Genomic DNA, 13,370 nt, shown 5'->3' on the forward strand with positions numbered 1-13,370 from the left:
GAGGGGAGGGGAGGGGAAAGAAACTCAGAGCATCATGGGGCCCCCAGCAGCCTAGGCCTATAGCAGCATAACTAAGGGAAGGCTCAGGGTCACCTGATCCAGCCCTAACTATAAGCTTTATCAAAAAGGAACGTCTTAAGTCTAATCTTAAAGGTAGAGAGGGTGTCCGCCTCCCGAACTGAGACTGGGAGTTGGCTCCATAGGAGAGGAGCTTGATAGCTAAAGGCTCTGCCTCCCATTCTGCTTCTGTGGACTCTAGGAACCACAAGTAAACCTGCACTTTGAGAGCGAAGTGCTCTGTTAGGCTGATAAGGCTCTATGAGGTCTTTAAGATATGATGAAGCCTTGTCATTAAGGGCTTTGTATGTTAGGAGAAGGGTTTTAAATTCTATTCTGAAATTTACAGGGAGCAAGTGGAGAGAAGCTAATATGGGAGAGATACAGTATGCTCTCTCTTGCTAGTTCCTGTCAGTACTCTGGTTGCAGCATTTTGGATTAACTGGAGGCTTTTTATGGAACTATTAGGACATACTGATAGTAAAGAGTTACAGTAGTCCAGCCTGGAAGTAACAAATGCATGGACCAGTTTTTCAGCATCACTTTGAAACAGGATGCTCCTGATTTTTGCAATATTGCACAGGTGAAAGAATATTAGTGGATATTAGTGACCTGGATGACTGAAAATCTGCACAGACAGATATTAGTGGAATCAACTAAGATTTTCTTGTTAATGTAAATGTGTAGATTTAATTTCATGTTAATTTAACTTAGAATATCTAGTTGTTTCAACATGAAGTGATGACTTGAATGAATGAACTGCTGAAAGTTCACTCGCCTCATTACATGAAGTTTTATAAGAAACAAAACTAGCAGACTTCCCAGCATGCATTGTGTCAGAGTTAAAACTCTTCAGCGACTCTTGTTTTGTAGTTTAAGAACCTGTACATGGTGGAAACATTGTGCGTCTGTCATTCATGTTCAAGCAAAGCAAGTTTATTTAGAAACCCCATTTCCAGAAAAGTTGGGACCTTTTCCAAAATGCAATGAAAACTTTAATTTGTTAGTTAAATAAAGGATCAAGAGAATTAAGTTACAAAGAAAAGGTTTTCAGTGTTATTCCAAAAGTAGCAGGCTAATTGGTAACAGGTGAAGGGATCCTGACTGGGTATAGAAGGAGCATCCACCTCTTTTCAGTCAAGGATGGGCTGTGGCAGCACTTTGTGCCAAACTCCATGAGAGAATTGTCAGTCACTTCAACAACAATACTTCTCAACACCACATTACAAACAATTTAGCTCTTTCACCATTAACAGTTCATAATCCTGTGAAAAGATTTGGAGAATCAGGGGAAACCTCAGTGTGTAAAGGCCAAGGGGCAAAACCACTGTTGCATGTGTGGGACCTTTGAGCCCTCAGGAGGTATTGCATGAGAAACCGTCATGCTACCGTACAGCCTCATGGGCTTAGGATCACTTTGGAAAACCTTGTCACTTAACACAGTCCACCGCTGCATCCAGAGATGTACCTGAAACTCTATTATGTGAAGAGGAAGCCAGATGTCAGGCCTGTGCAGAAAGGCCGCAGAGTTCTCTGGGCCCAAGCTCATCTCTGATGTACCAACAGACAGTGGAGACGTGTTCTGAGGTCAGACGAGTCCACGTTTCAGCTGGTTTTCAGGAAAAACAGATGTCAAGTTCTCTGTGCCAAAGATGAAAAAGACCATCCAGGATGTTATCAGTGATGGTGCAAAGGTCAGCATCTGTGATGTTGTGGGACAATGCCCATGGCATGGGTGAGTTGTGTATGTGTGAAGGCACCACAAATGCCAAGGTGTGTACTGAGATTTTAGAGAGACATATGCTACCACGTCCACGGATATTTCAGCAAGATAACACCAGGCCTCATTCTGCACATGCTACAACAGCCTGGCTTTGTAGACCCAGAGTATGTGTGCTTGACTGGCCTGTCTGCAGTCCACATCTGTCTTCTGTTGAAAATGTGTGGAGCATTATGAAGAGGAGAATCAGACAGCGGTGACCACAGATTGTTAAGCAGCTCAAGTTTTGTATACAGAGGAATGGGACAAAACTGCAACAATTAGTATCGTTAGTTTGAAAATGATTAAAAAGTGCAATTAAAAGGCAAGCCGATGTAACACAGAAGTAAACAGGTCTCTGTCCCAGCTTTGTCTGAGTGTATTGCAGGCTTCACATTGTTAATGTTTCCAAACTATAAAACTCAAAAGCCAGTTCTATTTGTTATTGTATACAGTCCAGTTGCCCCTTATTCAGAGTTTTTAACTGAACTTCTCAGATTTTGTCTAATTTAATGCTTAGTACAGATAAAATAATCATAGTGGGTGATTTTAATATTCATGTAGATGCTGACAATGACAGCCTCAAGATTGCATTTAATTCATTATTAGACTCAACTGGCTTTTCTCAAACTGTAAATAAATCCAGTCCCTGTTTTAATCACACCCTTGATCTTGTTCTGAAATCTGGCATTGAAACTGAACACTTAATAGTTTTTCCCAAGATCCTCTTCTCTCTGACCATTTTCTAATAACTTTTGAATTTACATTAATGGATTATACTCTATGTGGGAAACAATTCCACTACAGTAGATGTCGATCTGACAATGCTGTTACCAAGTTTGAGGAAATAATTCCATCATTATTTACTTCAGTGCCATTTGCCAACACAATGGAGGGCGGCCACCTTTACTTTACTCCCACACAAGTCGATAATCTTGTTGATAGCGCTACAGCCTTGATACACTTGCTACTGTTGCCCCTCTGAAAAGGAAGGCAGTGAAACAGAGGAGGCCCCATGGTACAGCTCACAGCTCCACTCCCTAAAGCAGGCATCATAAAAACTGGAAAGGAGGTGGCGCTCCACTAAGTCAGAGTTTTTCTTAGCCTGGAAAGATAGTTTAATAACATATAAAAAAGCCCTTCATAGTGCCAGAACCTCATTTTATTTATCACTGATAGAGGAAAATAAGAACAACCCCAGGTTTCTTTTCAGCAATGTAGCCAGGCTGACAAAGAGCCACAGTGCTGTTGACCTTAACATTCCCTTAGATCTCAACAGCAATGACTTCATAAGCTTCTTTACAAAATAAAATCACAACTATTAGAAAAAAAAATTGGTCATATCATTCTCACAACTCTCACGGATGTGCCATTGAGTACAATGGCTTTAGAAACATCTGTCAGACCTCATTTATACTTAGACTGCTTCTCCCCCATAGATCTCTCTGAGTTGACCTCAACAATTGCTTCATCTAAATCATCAACATGTCTCCTGGACCCCATCCCGACCAGACAGCTCAAAGACGTCTTGCCCCTAATCAACACATTCTTATTAGATCTCATTAACCTCTCTCTATTAACAGGTTATGTTCTACAGGCTTTTAAAGTTGTAGTAATTAAACCTCTACTCAAAAAGCCTACTCTTGACCCAGGTGTTCTAGCTAACTATAGACCAATATCCAATCTCCTCTTTATTTCTAAAATCCTTGAAAAAGCTGTTGCTAAGCAGTTATGTGACCACTTGCACAAGAATGATTTGTTTGAGGATTTTCAGTCAGGATGGATTTAGAGTCATCATAGTACAGAAACTGCACTGGTGAAAGTCACCAATGATCTTCTCCTAGCCTTGGACAAAGGACTTGTCTCCATACTTGTCCTCTTAGATTTCAGTGCTGCTTTTGACACCACTGATCACAGCATCTTGCTGCAGAGACTTGAACGTTATTGGGATTAAAGGAACCACACTAAGTTGGTTCAAATCTTATTTATCAGAAAGATTCCAATTTGTTCATGTTAATGATGACTCTTCCGCACAGACTGAAGCTGGTCATGATGTTCTCCCTCTTGACTCCTGACCCAGTTGTCTGCCAGTTGCCTGCTGTCATCATGTCAGCACTGCAGGAGTCTGACCTCATCAGTAACCTTTAATAAGTTGTGTCAGATGTGAGTCCTGGCTTTTCCTTCAAGTCTGTTTCCTCCCCAGAGTTCAGCAGCAGAGCTCAGAGGTTCACAGTGATCAGTCGGCACAGCATCAGCCAGACCTGGACTCCATATTTATGGTGCGTATATGTAGACTCACACTTTGTCATAGGAAGCACACAGAGTGAATGCTAAACACCCAGTCAGGTCCTGACAGACTCCATGCTGCTGTGTTCAGACCAGCAGCCTTCAGACCGAAACATGAATCAAATATTGGGTTCAATCAGTTACACTTCATTGGTCAGTTTCTCATTCTGTTCCAGCTGCTGGAGGAGAACATGGTCACTTTTGTGAAGAACGAGCTGAAGAAGATCCAGAGGGCCCTGAGTCCAGATTACCCGGAATGCTTAGAGAGTCAGAGGGAGGATGAGGATGAGTTGGGCAGTGAAGACAAAGAGCAGAGGAGGAGCAGCAGAGAGTCATTTCTGCAGATCACAGTGAATTTCCTGAGGAAGATGAAGCAGGAGGAGCTGGCTGAGCATCTGCAGAGCAGTAAGAGGGTTTGAACAGGTTTAACATGGTGGAAAGAGGAAGTGGAGGTGAAATGGGAGAGGTTTCCACTGACACACTCTGCTGTAGATATGCTGCGCACATCTGCATCAGACCACAGGCTGTTTGTCTCCACTGATGATACAAACTCTACACACACTGACATGTTTAGAGTCTGTGACTTTATGAAGGATCCACTCACTGATTTAACTTCTTGTTTGTTCACTTAGGAGTCTGTCAACATAAACTGAAGCAGAAGCTGCAGCAGAAGTTCCAGTGTGTGTTTCAGGGGATTGCTAAACCAGGAAGCCCAACCCTTCTGAATCAGATCTACACAGAGCTCTACATCACAGAGGGAGGGACTGGACAGATCAGTGATAAACATGAGGTCAGACAGATGGAAACAGCATCCAGGAAACCAGTCAGACCAGAAACAGCCATCAGACAAGAAGACATCTTTAAACCCCCACCTGGAAGAGATGGACCAATCAGAAGAGTGCTGACAAAGGGGGTGGCTGGCATTGGGAAAACACTCTTAGTACAGAAGTTCACACTGGACTGGGCTGAAGGCAAAGCCAACCAGGACATCCACTTCACATTTCCATTCACTTTCAGAGAGCTGAATCTGGTAAAAGAGAAGGTCAGCCTCGTGGAACTGGTTCATCGCTTCTTTACTGAAACCAGAGGAATCTGCAGCTTTGAAGAGTTCCGGGTCATCTTCATCTTTGACGGTCTTGATGAGTGTCGGCCTCCTCTGGACTTCCATGGCACTGAGGTCCTGACTGATGTCACAGAGTCCACCTCAGTGGATGTGCTGCTGACAAACCTCATCAGGGGGAACCTGCTTCCCTCTGCTCACCTCTGGATAACCACACGGCCTGCAGCAGCCAATCAGATCCCTCCTGAGTGTGTGGACATGGTGACGGAGGTCAGAGGGTTCACTGACCCTCAGAAGGATGAATACTTCAGGAAGAGGTTCAGAGATGAGGAGCAGGCCAGCAGGATCATCTCCCACATCAAGAGCTCCCGAAGCCTCCACATCATGTGCCACATCCCAGTCTTCTGCTGGATCACTGCTACAGTTCTGGAGGATGTGCTGGAAACCAGAGGGGGAGGAGAGCTGCCCAAGACCCTGACTCAGATGTACATCCACTTCCTGGTGGTTCAGACCAAACTGAAGAAGGTCAAGTATGATGGAGGAGCTGGGACAGATCCACACTGGAGTCCAGAGAACAGGGAGATGATCCAGTCTCTGGGAAAACTGGCTTTTGAGCAGCTGCAGAAAGGCAACCTGATCTTCTATGAGTCAGACCTGACAGAGTGTGGCATCGATATCAGAGCAGCCTCCGTGTACTCAGGAGTGTTCACACAGATTTTTAAAGAGCAGCAAGGACTGTACCAGGACCCGGTGTTCTGTTTCATCCATCTGAGTGTTCAAGAGTTTCTGGCTGCTCTTCATGTCCATATGACCTTCATCACCTCTGGAGTCAATCTGCTGGCAGAAGAACACACTACATCCTCTAGGTCTGAAGTGTTCACAAACAAATCAACACTCTTCTATCAGAGAGCTGTGGACGAGGCCTTACAGAGTCCAAATGGACACCTTGACTTGTTCCTCTGCTTCCTCCTGGGTCTTTCACTGCAGACCAATCAGACTCTCCTACGAGGCCTGCTGACACAGACAGGAAGTGGCTCACAGACCAATGAGGAAACCATCGAGTACATCAAGAAGAAGATCAGTGAGGATCTGTCTCCAGAGAGAAGCATCAACCTGTTCCACTGTCTGAATGAACTGAATGATGGGTCTCTAGTGGAGCAGGTCCAACAGTCCCTGAGATCAGGATGCCTCTCCACAGCGGCACTGTCACCTGCTCAGTGGTCAGCTCTGGTTTTCAGTTTACTCTCATCAGACAAAGATTTGGACGTGTTTGACCTGAAGAAATACTCTGCTTCAGAGGAGGCTCTTCTGATGCTGCTGCCTCAGCTGAAGAATCTCTTTGCTTTACAGAAGGCTCTTCTGAGGCGGCCACCTGAGATGAAGAAATACCCTGCTTCAGAGGAGGTTCTTCTGAGGCTGCTGCCTGTGGTGAGAGCCTCCAACAAAGCTCTGTATGTGCACATAGAACAGTCAAGGTTAAGTTGATCTTTGTCTTTAGTCTAGACAAACAGCTAATGTTTGTAAATGGTTTCTATTGTTGTGCTGGTTTCTCCCCAGGCTGAGTGACTGTAATCTGTCAGAGAGAAGCTGTGAAGCTCTGTCCTCAGATGTCAGCTCCCAGTCCTCTAGTCTGAGACACCTGCACCTGAGTAACAATGACCTGCAGGACTCAGGAGTGGAGCTGTTGTCTGTTGGACTGGGGAGTCCACACTGTAAACTCGTAACTCTCAGGTCAGTTTCTAAATAATTTTTACAAGTTTACCCTTGAAATTTTTATTGATTTTATATATTTGACCTGAGTGTTAACTAACTAATTCATCTCCAGGCTCAGCAGCTGTAACCTGTCAGAGAGAAGTTGTGAAGCTCTGTCCTCGGTTCTCAGCTCCCAGTCCACTAGTCTGAGACACCTGGACCTGAGTAACAACAACCTGCAGGACTCAGGGGTGGAGCTGTTATCTGCTGGACTGGGGAGTCCACATTGTGAACTCAAAACTCTCAGGTCAGTTTCTAGCAAATTTTTACAAGTTTACCCATTAAGCATTTATTGATATTATATATATGAACTGAGTATTAACTGACTGGTTTCTATTGTTGTGCTGGTTTGTCTCCAGACTGAGTGGCTGTGACCTGTCAGGGAGAAGCTGTGAAGTCCTGTCCTCAGTTCTCATCTCCCAGTCCTCCAGTCTGACACACCTGGACATGAGTAATAACGACCTGCAGGACTCAGGAGTGGAGCTGTTGTCTGTTGGACTGCGGAGTCCACATTGTGAACTGGAAACTCTCAGGTCAGGTTACAGGGTGTTCATTCCTCTACTGCGTCGTTCAAGTTGAATGCTCATAACATTTTTATTGATCAAAAAGTTATGATTTCTTTAGCTCTGTTGCCTCACTGAGTAAATCCCAGTGTCTGATCTTAAGTTCATGTGAGCAGCTGCACTGGAATATACAGTCTGTTGACTGAAACAGATGGTGACAGCTAAAAGAGAAGAAGCAGAGGATTTCTGGGGCCTTCTCTGTTCATCATTTCTCAGCATTTCTGACAGACATGTGGCCCTTTATGACATGAGGCCATTATGCAGCAATTCATCATTTAGTATCGGTGACTGGATTAGTGATCAGAACCTGGATGGTCATGTTCTGACTGAGACCTGGCTCAGCACAGATGCACCTGCCACACTGAGTCAGGCCTGTCCAGCCAGCTGAGGAGTTTCCTGTTCATTTGGGGCTGGGGGGGAGGCTGAAGGGACGGCTGGCATATATAAAGACCCTGAAGCGCTGGGATGTGGACTCAGGCACATTTCATGGCTTTGAACAGAACAGCAGTGGTTTAGATGGTTAAAGTGCAGCTTTAAGAACAAGGACAGGATTCCTGACAGTGTCGATGCTTTGACACTTTGATTCCATTACTGCAGCTCAGAACAGACAGTTAAATGTAAAAGGCTGCCCCCTGTTTAAATGAGCTGTTTAAACTGCTGACTACAGCATTATCCACTACTAAACTGTGTCTTTACAAGTGGGGATGTCACAATGTTTTGGTCCTCAGAGGGCAGCTGCACTGCTAAACATGTAAAGACCCACTGATGCAGAGAGTTTAAACTGAAAGTCACAACCTGTGTGTGTATATGAATCCCCAGAACAGACATCAGTACAATTCAGGGTGTAGATCTGGCTTCAGGTGATGATACCTCTTCAGGAAATGACTGTAAGTCAATGTATTGTCCTGTGAAGTGATGGAAACATGACTGTGTGTGTGTTCAGGCTGTCAGGCTGTCTGGTCACAGAGGAAGGCTGTGCTTCTCTGGCCACAGCTCTGAGCTCCAACCCCTCCCATCTGAAAGAGCTGGATCTGAACTACAACCATCCAGGAGCCTCAGGAGTGAAGCTGCTGTCGGCTGGACTGGAGGATCCACACTGGAGAATGGAGTGTCTCAGGTACAGACAGACCACAGACCAAACTCTCTCGGGTACAGACACACCACAGACTGGACTCTCTTGGGTGCAGATAGACCACAGACTGGACTCTCTTGGGTACAGACAGACCACAAACCAGACTCTCTCGGGTTCAGACTGACCACAGACAGCAGCAGCTCTCACACTGTGTCTCTGACTGACAGGGGAACTCTGGTCCATGTTTAACGGTGGATGTGAGTGAAGGTGTCTGACACTGACTGTCTCTTCCTCCAGGGTCGACCATGGTGGGCCGCAGAGACTGAGACGTGGTCTGAGGAAGTGTGAGTGTGTCTAAGTTTGATTCCTGAGAACCCAGCTGCACATGTTCCACTAGATGTGGACATTTCCTTGACTGAAGGACAAAGATGAGTCTCTACAGAGTTTCATTCAGGATTTAGCTTCTGATGTTTGTCCACGTGGCTGGAAACATGTTAGAATTCAGTCAGTCGGTTTAAAATCCACAGACACAAAAACAGTGAACACAGTGACCCACCAACACTAATCAATACATGTGATTAACAGTGGAGCCAGCAGAAGCCAACTTTGTTTCTTCTGTCAGTGATATTATAGAAGAGCCGTGTTGCCTTCAGGTGCTGCTCGTAAGCTCGTACTTCAGCAGTTTGTTGGTGGAGCTGATCAAAGTTGTAGAAAGCAGCTGGTTCAGAGCTGCTCTGTGCTGCAGTTGAAGATGATGAGCCAGGTTGATAAGTGAGACGTGATTCAGTCCTTGTGTTTTTTATGTGGATCTCCATTAGCTGCTCTCCTTGTGCCACAGCAGGAAACATCTGGCATCTCATGTTAAGTCACTGCTCATGTTGGTGTAACTGGATTGTCACATTTCAGTTTGAATGGAGCCAAACATGAGTCAGAGTGAATAGGAAATGTCAGTGTGAATGATTTCCTCTCAGTAATTGTCAGTAAAGTTGTTCATACACCAACAGGTGATAAACTGCAGCTGTGTCTTTTCTCTCCATCAGATTTCTGTGAACTGGAACTGGACACAAACACAGTGAACAGAAAACTACGACTGTCTGACAACAACAGGAAGGTGACAGGGGTGGAGGAGGATCAGTCATATCCTGATCATCCAGACAGATTTGACCACTGGTCTCAGCTGCTGTGTCGAACTGGCCTGACTGGTCGCTGTTACTGGGAGGTGGAGTTAAGAGGAAAGGTTGAAATATCAATGAGTTACAGAGGAATCAAGAGGAAAGGAGGCAGTGATGACTGTGTGCTTGGATGGAATGATAAGTCCTGGAGTCTGTTCTGCTCTGATCACGGTTACTCTGTCTGTCACAATAAGAACATTACATCCATCTCCTCCTCCTCCTCCTCCTCAGTGTCTCACAGAGTAGCAGTGTATGTGGACTGTCCTGCTGGAACTCTGTCCTTCTACACAATCTCCTCTGACACACTGATCCACTTCCACACCTTCAGCACCACATTCACTGAACCTCTTTATCCTGGGTTCTGCATCTGGCCTGGTTCCTCAGTGTCTCTGTGTGGTGTGTAGGTGTGAGAGTCTCCTGTGTACAGAAACTCTGACTGAAGATCAGCTGCTGAGATCAAAGTTCACTCTCTTCACCATCACACACTCTGCACTGTGAAGCAGACCTGTCTGACTCAGACACGAAACACTCATTTGTCTAATTTCATCACTTTGACCATCAACATTTTACCAGGGGCCCATTTCAAGAAGGAGGTTTTGTTGAAACTCTGAGTTTGTTAACCCCGAAATAAGGAAAACTCTGAGTTTTCGGTTCCAGAAACGGAGGTAACTTAAACCCGTGAAAGCGGGGTAAGTTAAACCCGTTTCAAAAAGAGAGGTAATCTAAACTCAGAGTCAGTTACTATGGCAACTTACTCTGTGAACCTAACCTGGTTGGGAGCAGGTTTTGTTGTACATTCATAGATTGCACACGTTTCTGTCACGCAGAGACCAAAATGGCGTGTCCATTCATAGAGGATCCTGTAGATGAGGACGCTGTATTAATTTTCAGGGAATTGCATTTACGTCGGGAGAGGATATTGAGGGCACGAGTTGATTTTTTGTCATATCCCCATGTATTTTTATTTGAGCGGTACCGTTTTTCTAGAGAGTCCATAACATATATCAATAATCTTATCCACCCATACATCAGACACATCACCCATCGTGGCCGTGCTCTTACATCCGAGCTGATGCTTTGTGTTGCGTTACGATTTGTTGCAAACGGTAGTTTTCTTTATAACATCGGGGATGCAGAGCACATTAGTAAGGCCACAGTATGTAGAATAGTTCGGAAAGTGTGCCTCACCCTCAAGCGCTTTCTGTTATTTTTTGTTGTGTTTCCTGGGCACAAACCCCTCAGAGCCATTAAAGAGGAGTTTCACAGGATTGCAGGTTAGTGGTATTGAATTCGTTTCAGTAAGGCTAATCTGAAAAATGATGATCAGTTAATAACATCTTGCTGTGACCTCTGGAAATAAACTAATAATTAGAATCCCCTTCAGGATTTCCTAATGTGGTTGGATGCATTGATGGGACACATATTCCCATCCATGCACCTCTATGAAAATTAAAATTCAATTCTTATATTATTACATCAGTGTTGGGTCAATTTTAAAAAAGTGTTTTGATTAATGTAATAATTACTCTCCATAAAACGTACTGGATTATTTATTAATCATTACTTTACAAATCCCATATCAACCACAATAGGAATTTTAAGCAAGGGTAGACATAAAACTGCACTTTTAATTCGTACAAAAATCGGTATTTTATGCAATTACTGAAGTTACTCATTCAATTATTGAAGAATTAAGAACCATTCCTTACTTTACAAGTGACAAATAATAACATTACTAACATTATTTAGTAATTACTTACACCGACCACTGTATGATTAAAATGTAAACTTACGCATTGACTCCGGCAGCTATTTTCCCCCAAGCTAACTCTCTCTCTTTCGCCGCTGCAACCGTGTTGCTTCTCTTACGGAATATGGGCTCGTAGTCACTATATGCTTGTAGTAGCACATCCATTTCTGTCGGGGAAAAACGCAGACCTATTTTGGCTTGGTCCTGTTGCCATGGTGACTCGTAATTTCTTCACTCCATTGTTCAGGGCTTTTTATAGTCGCGCTGCACGCGCCTAACTCTGAGTCAACCTACTCAGAGTTGATTAAACCAACTCTTTTCAGCTGTTCTGAAACCGAAAACTCCAAGTTTTCCAACTCTGTGTAAGTCAACTCAGAGTTCAGGTTTGAACTCTGAGTTTGTTAAACCTCCTTGAAACGGGCCCCAGTTCAGTAAAATGGTTCTGATTCTGTGTGATGATTATTGTTGTCTCAGTTCACTCTGCTGTTGTTGCTGTCAGGATCCACTGAGCAGCATCCAGCTCTGTTCACGGTTTAACAGTCACATCTCTGTTCAATATCTGTCCAGCTGGAAGCCCACAGTGAGGTCAAGTCAACTCTAAAGTTGGATGATATTAATGGATTATCATGATTGATGTTGTCAGTGGAGCTGTAAAAACGAGTCCCGGAGGGAGTTTGGAAAAGTCCCAGCAGTGCCAGCCTTTGACAATCCGGTATCAGAAATTACCTTACAGGAGGAGCTACAAGAGGCCATTAAACAGATTGTCTCTTTACAGCTAGAAGTCCCACAGGAACAACAAGAGTATTTGGAAGAAATACTGCAATGCCCACTGTTTAAGGAGGCAGAGTATAAAAAGACAACAGACAGGCCAGATAAAAATGGAAAAGTGTTACTCGACTCGAAGGAAAGCCTGCCAGTGACAAAAACTATCCAGGTGCAGGAAGAGTATATGGAGGAGTTAATAGTAAACTTGTATTCCCCCATCACACCTGGACCGACGGAGGAGGAAATGGCAGACCTGTGGCAAGAAGAGAATGAAGAAATGGAGGAAAATGCAGAATATCTGGTCATGGATGAGTGGAAGCAAGAAGTGGATTTTGAGGAGAAAGACAAAAACAGCAAGAGGAGTTTGAGAAGAGAGAATAATTAAAGAGCTAAAAGGCATAAAGTAGGAAATTAAGATATTTAGTAAGTAAAGATAATCATAAGATGCTTTATGTGTACTCTGTTTACAACAAGTAGTATTCAAATGTATAAAGCTAAAATGAGAAATTATTATATTGAAAAATTAATTAAAGTGATTTTACATTTAAAAAGAAATGTATAAGTATGAGGGAGGCCCCGGGGAAGACCCAGTACACGCTGGAGGGACTATGTCTCTCGGCTGGCCTGGGAACACCTCCGCTTTCCCCTGGAGGAGCTGGAGGAAGTGTCTGGAGAGAGGGAAGTCTGGGCATCTTTGCTTAGACTGCTGCCCCCGCGACCCGGTTCCGGATAAGCGGAGGAAAATGGATGGACGGACGGATGGATGGATGTATAAGTAAGAAAAGGAGAAGACCCAATGAGGGAAAAACCAGCATTGAATCAAGGTGACAGTTGGTGTTGCAGGCACTCCCCAGGTGTGGAACGAAGGTGACCAAGAAGATAATGCAACAGCTCAACTGACAAACTGCCCCAAAGAGATAACTGACAGTTGGCAAAAAGAGGAATTTTGTTTGGAAAGGATAAAGCCTACGTGACAAGAAGCCATTTAAAAACCACAGAAAAAAGAGTAACAGGAGCCTGTTCAGCAGTTGCTACTGGAGACTCTGTCCAGTTGTTTTCTGAGTTCCAGAAGACCAAGAAAACACAGAGAAGCAAGCCGAGAGGATATCTCAGTTGTGGCTTTTTCCCTCCTCC

General features: G+C 44.2%; 1 protein-coding gene across 1 annotated transcript in view; it reads left to right on the forward strand.

Annotated features, from left to right (window-relative positions):
* The window catches only part of LOC109971074 (NACHT, LRR and PYD domains-containing protein 12-like), a 14,093-nt gene extending 3,734 nt beyond the window's left edge, over nt 1-10,359 (forward strand). Inside the window, exons 5-13 of the mRNA XM_020619102.1 lie at nt 4,020-4,095; nt 4,279-4,507; nt 4,735-6,613; nt 6,720-6,893; nt 6,988-7,161; nt 7,274-7,447; nt 8,421-8,594; nt 8,847-8,893; nt 9,590-10,359. Coding sequence (XP_020474758.1) covers nt 4,020-4,095; nt 4,279-4,507; nt 4,735-6,613; nt 6,720-6,893; nt 6,988-7,161; nt 7,274-7,447; nt 8,421-8,594; nt 8,847-8,893; nt 9,590-10,125 — 3,463 coding nt within the window. The 3' untranslated portion in view covers nt 10,126-10,359. The remainder of the gene's footprint in view (nt 1-4,019; nt 4,096-4,278; nt 4,508-4,734; nt 6,614-6,719; nt 6,894-6,987; nt 7,162-7,273; nt 7,448-8,420; nt 8,595-8,846; nt 8,894-9,589) is intronic.
* Nucleotides 10,360-13,370: the final 3,011 nt, after the last annotated feature.

The sequence above is a fragment of the Monopterus albus genome, unplaced genomic scaffold (genome assembly GCF_001952655.1).
Source record: "Monopterus albus unplaced genomic scaffold, M_albus_1.0 scaffold214.1, whole genome shotgun sequence".
NCBI classification, from domain to species: Eukaryota; Metazoa; Chordata; class Actinopteri; order Synbranchiformes; family Synbranchidae; genus Monopterus; species Monopterus albus.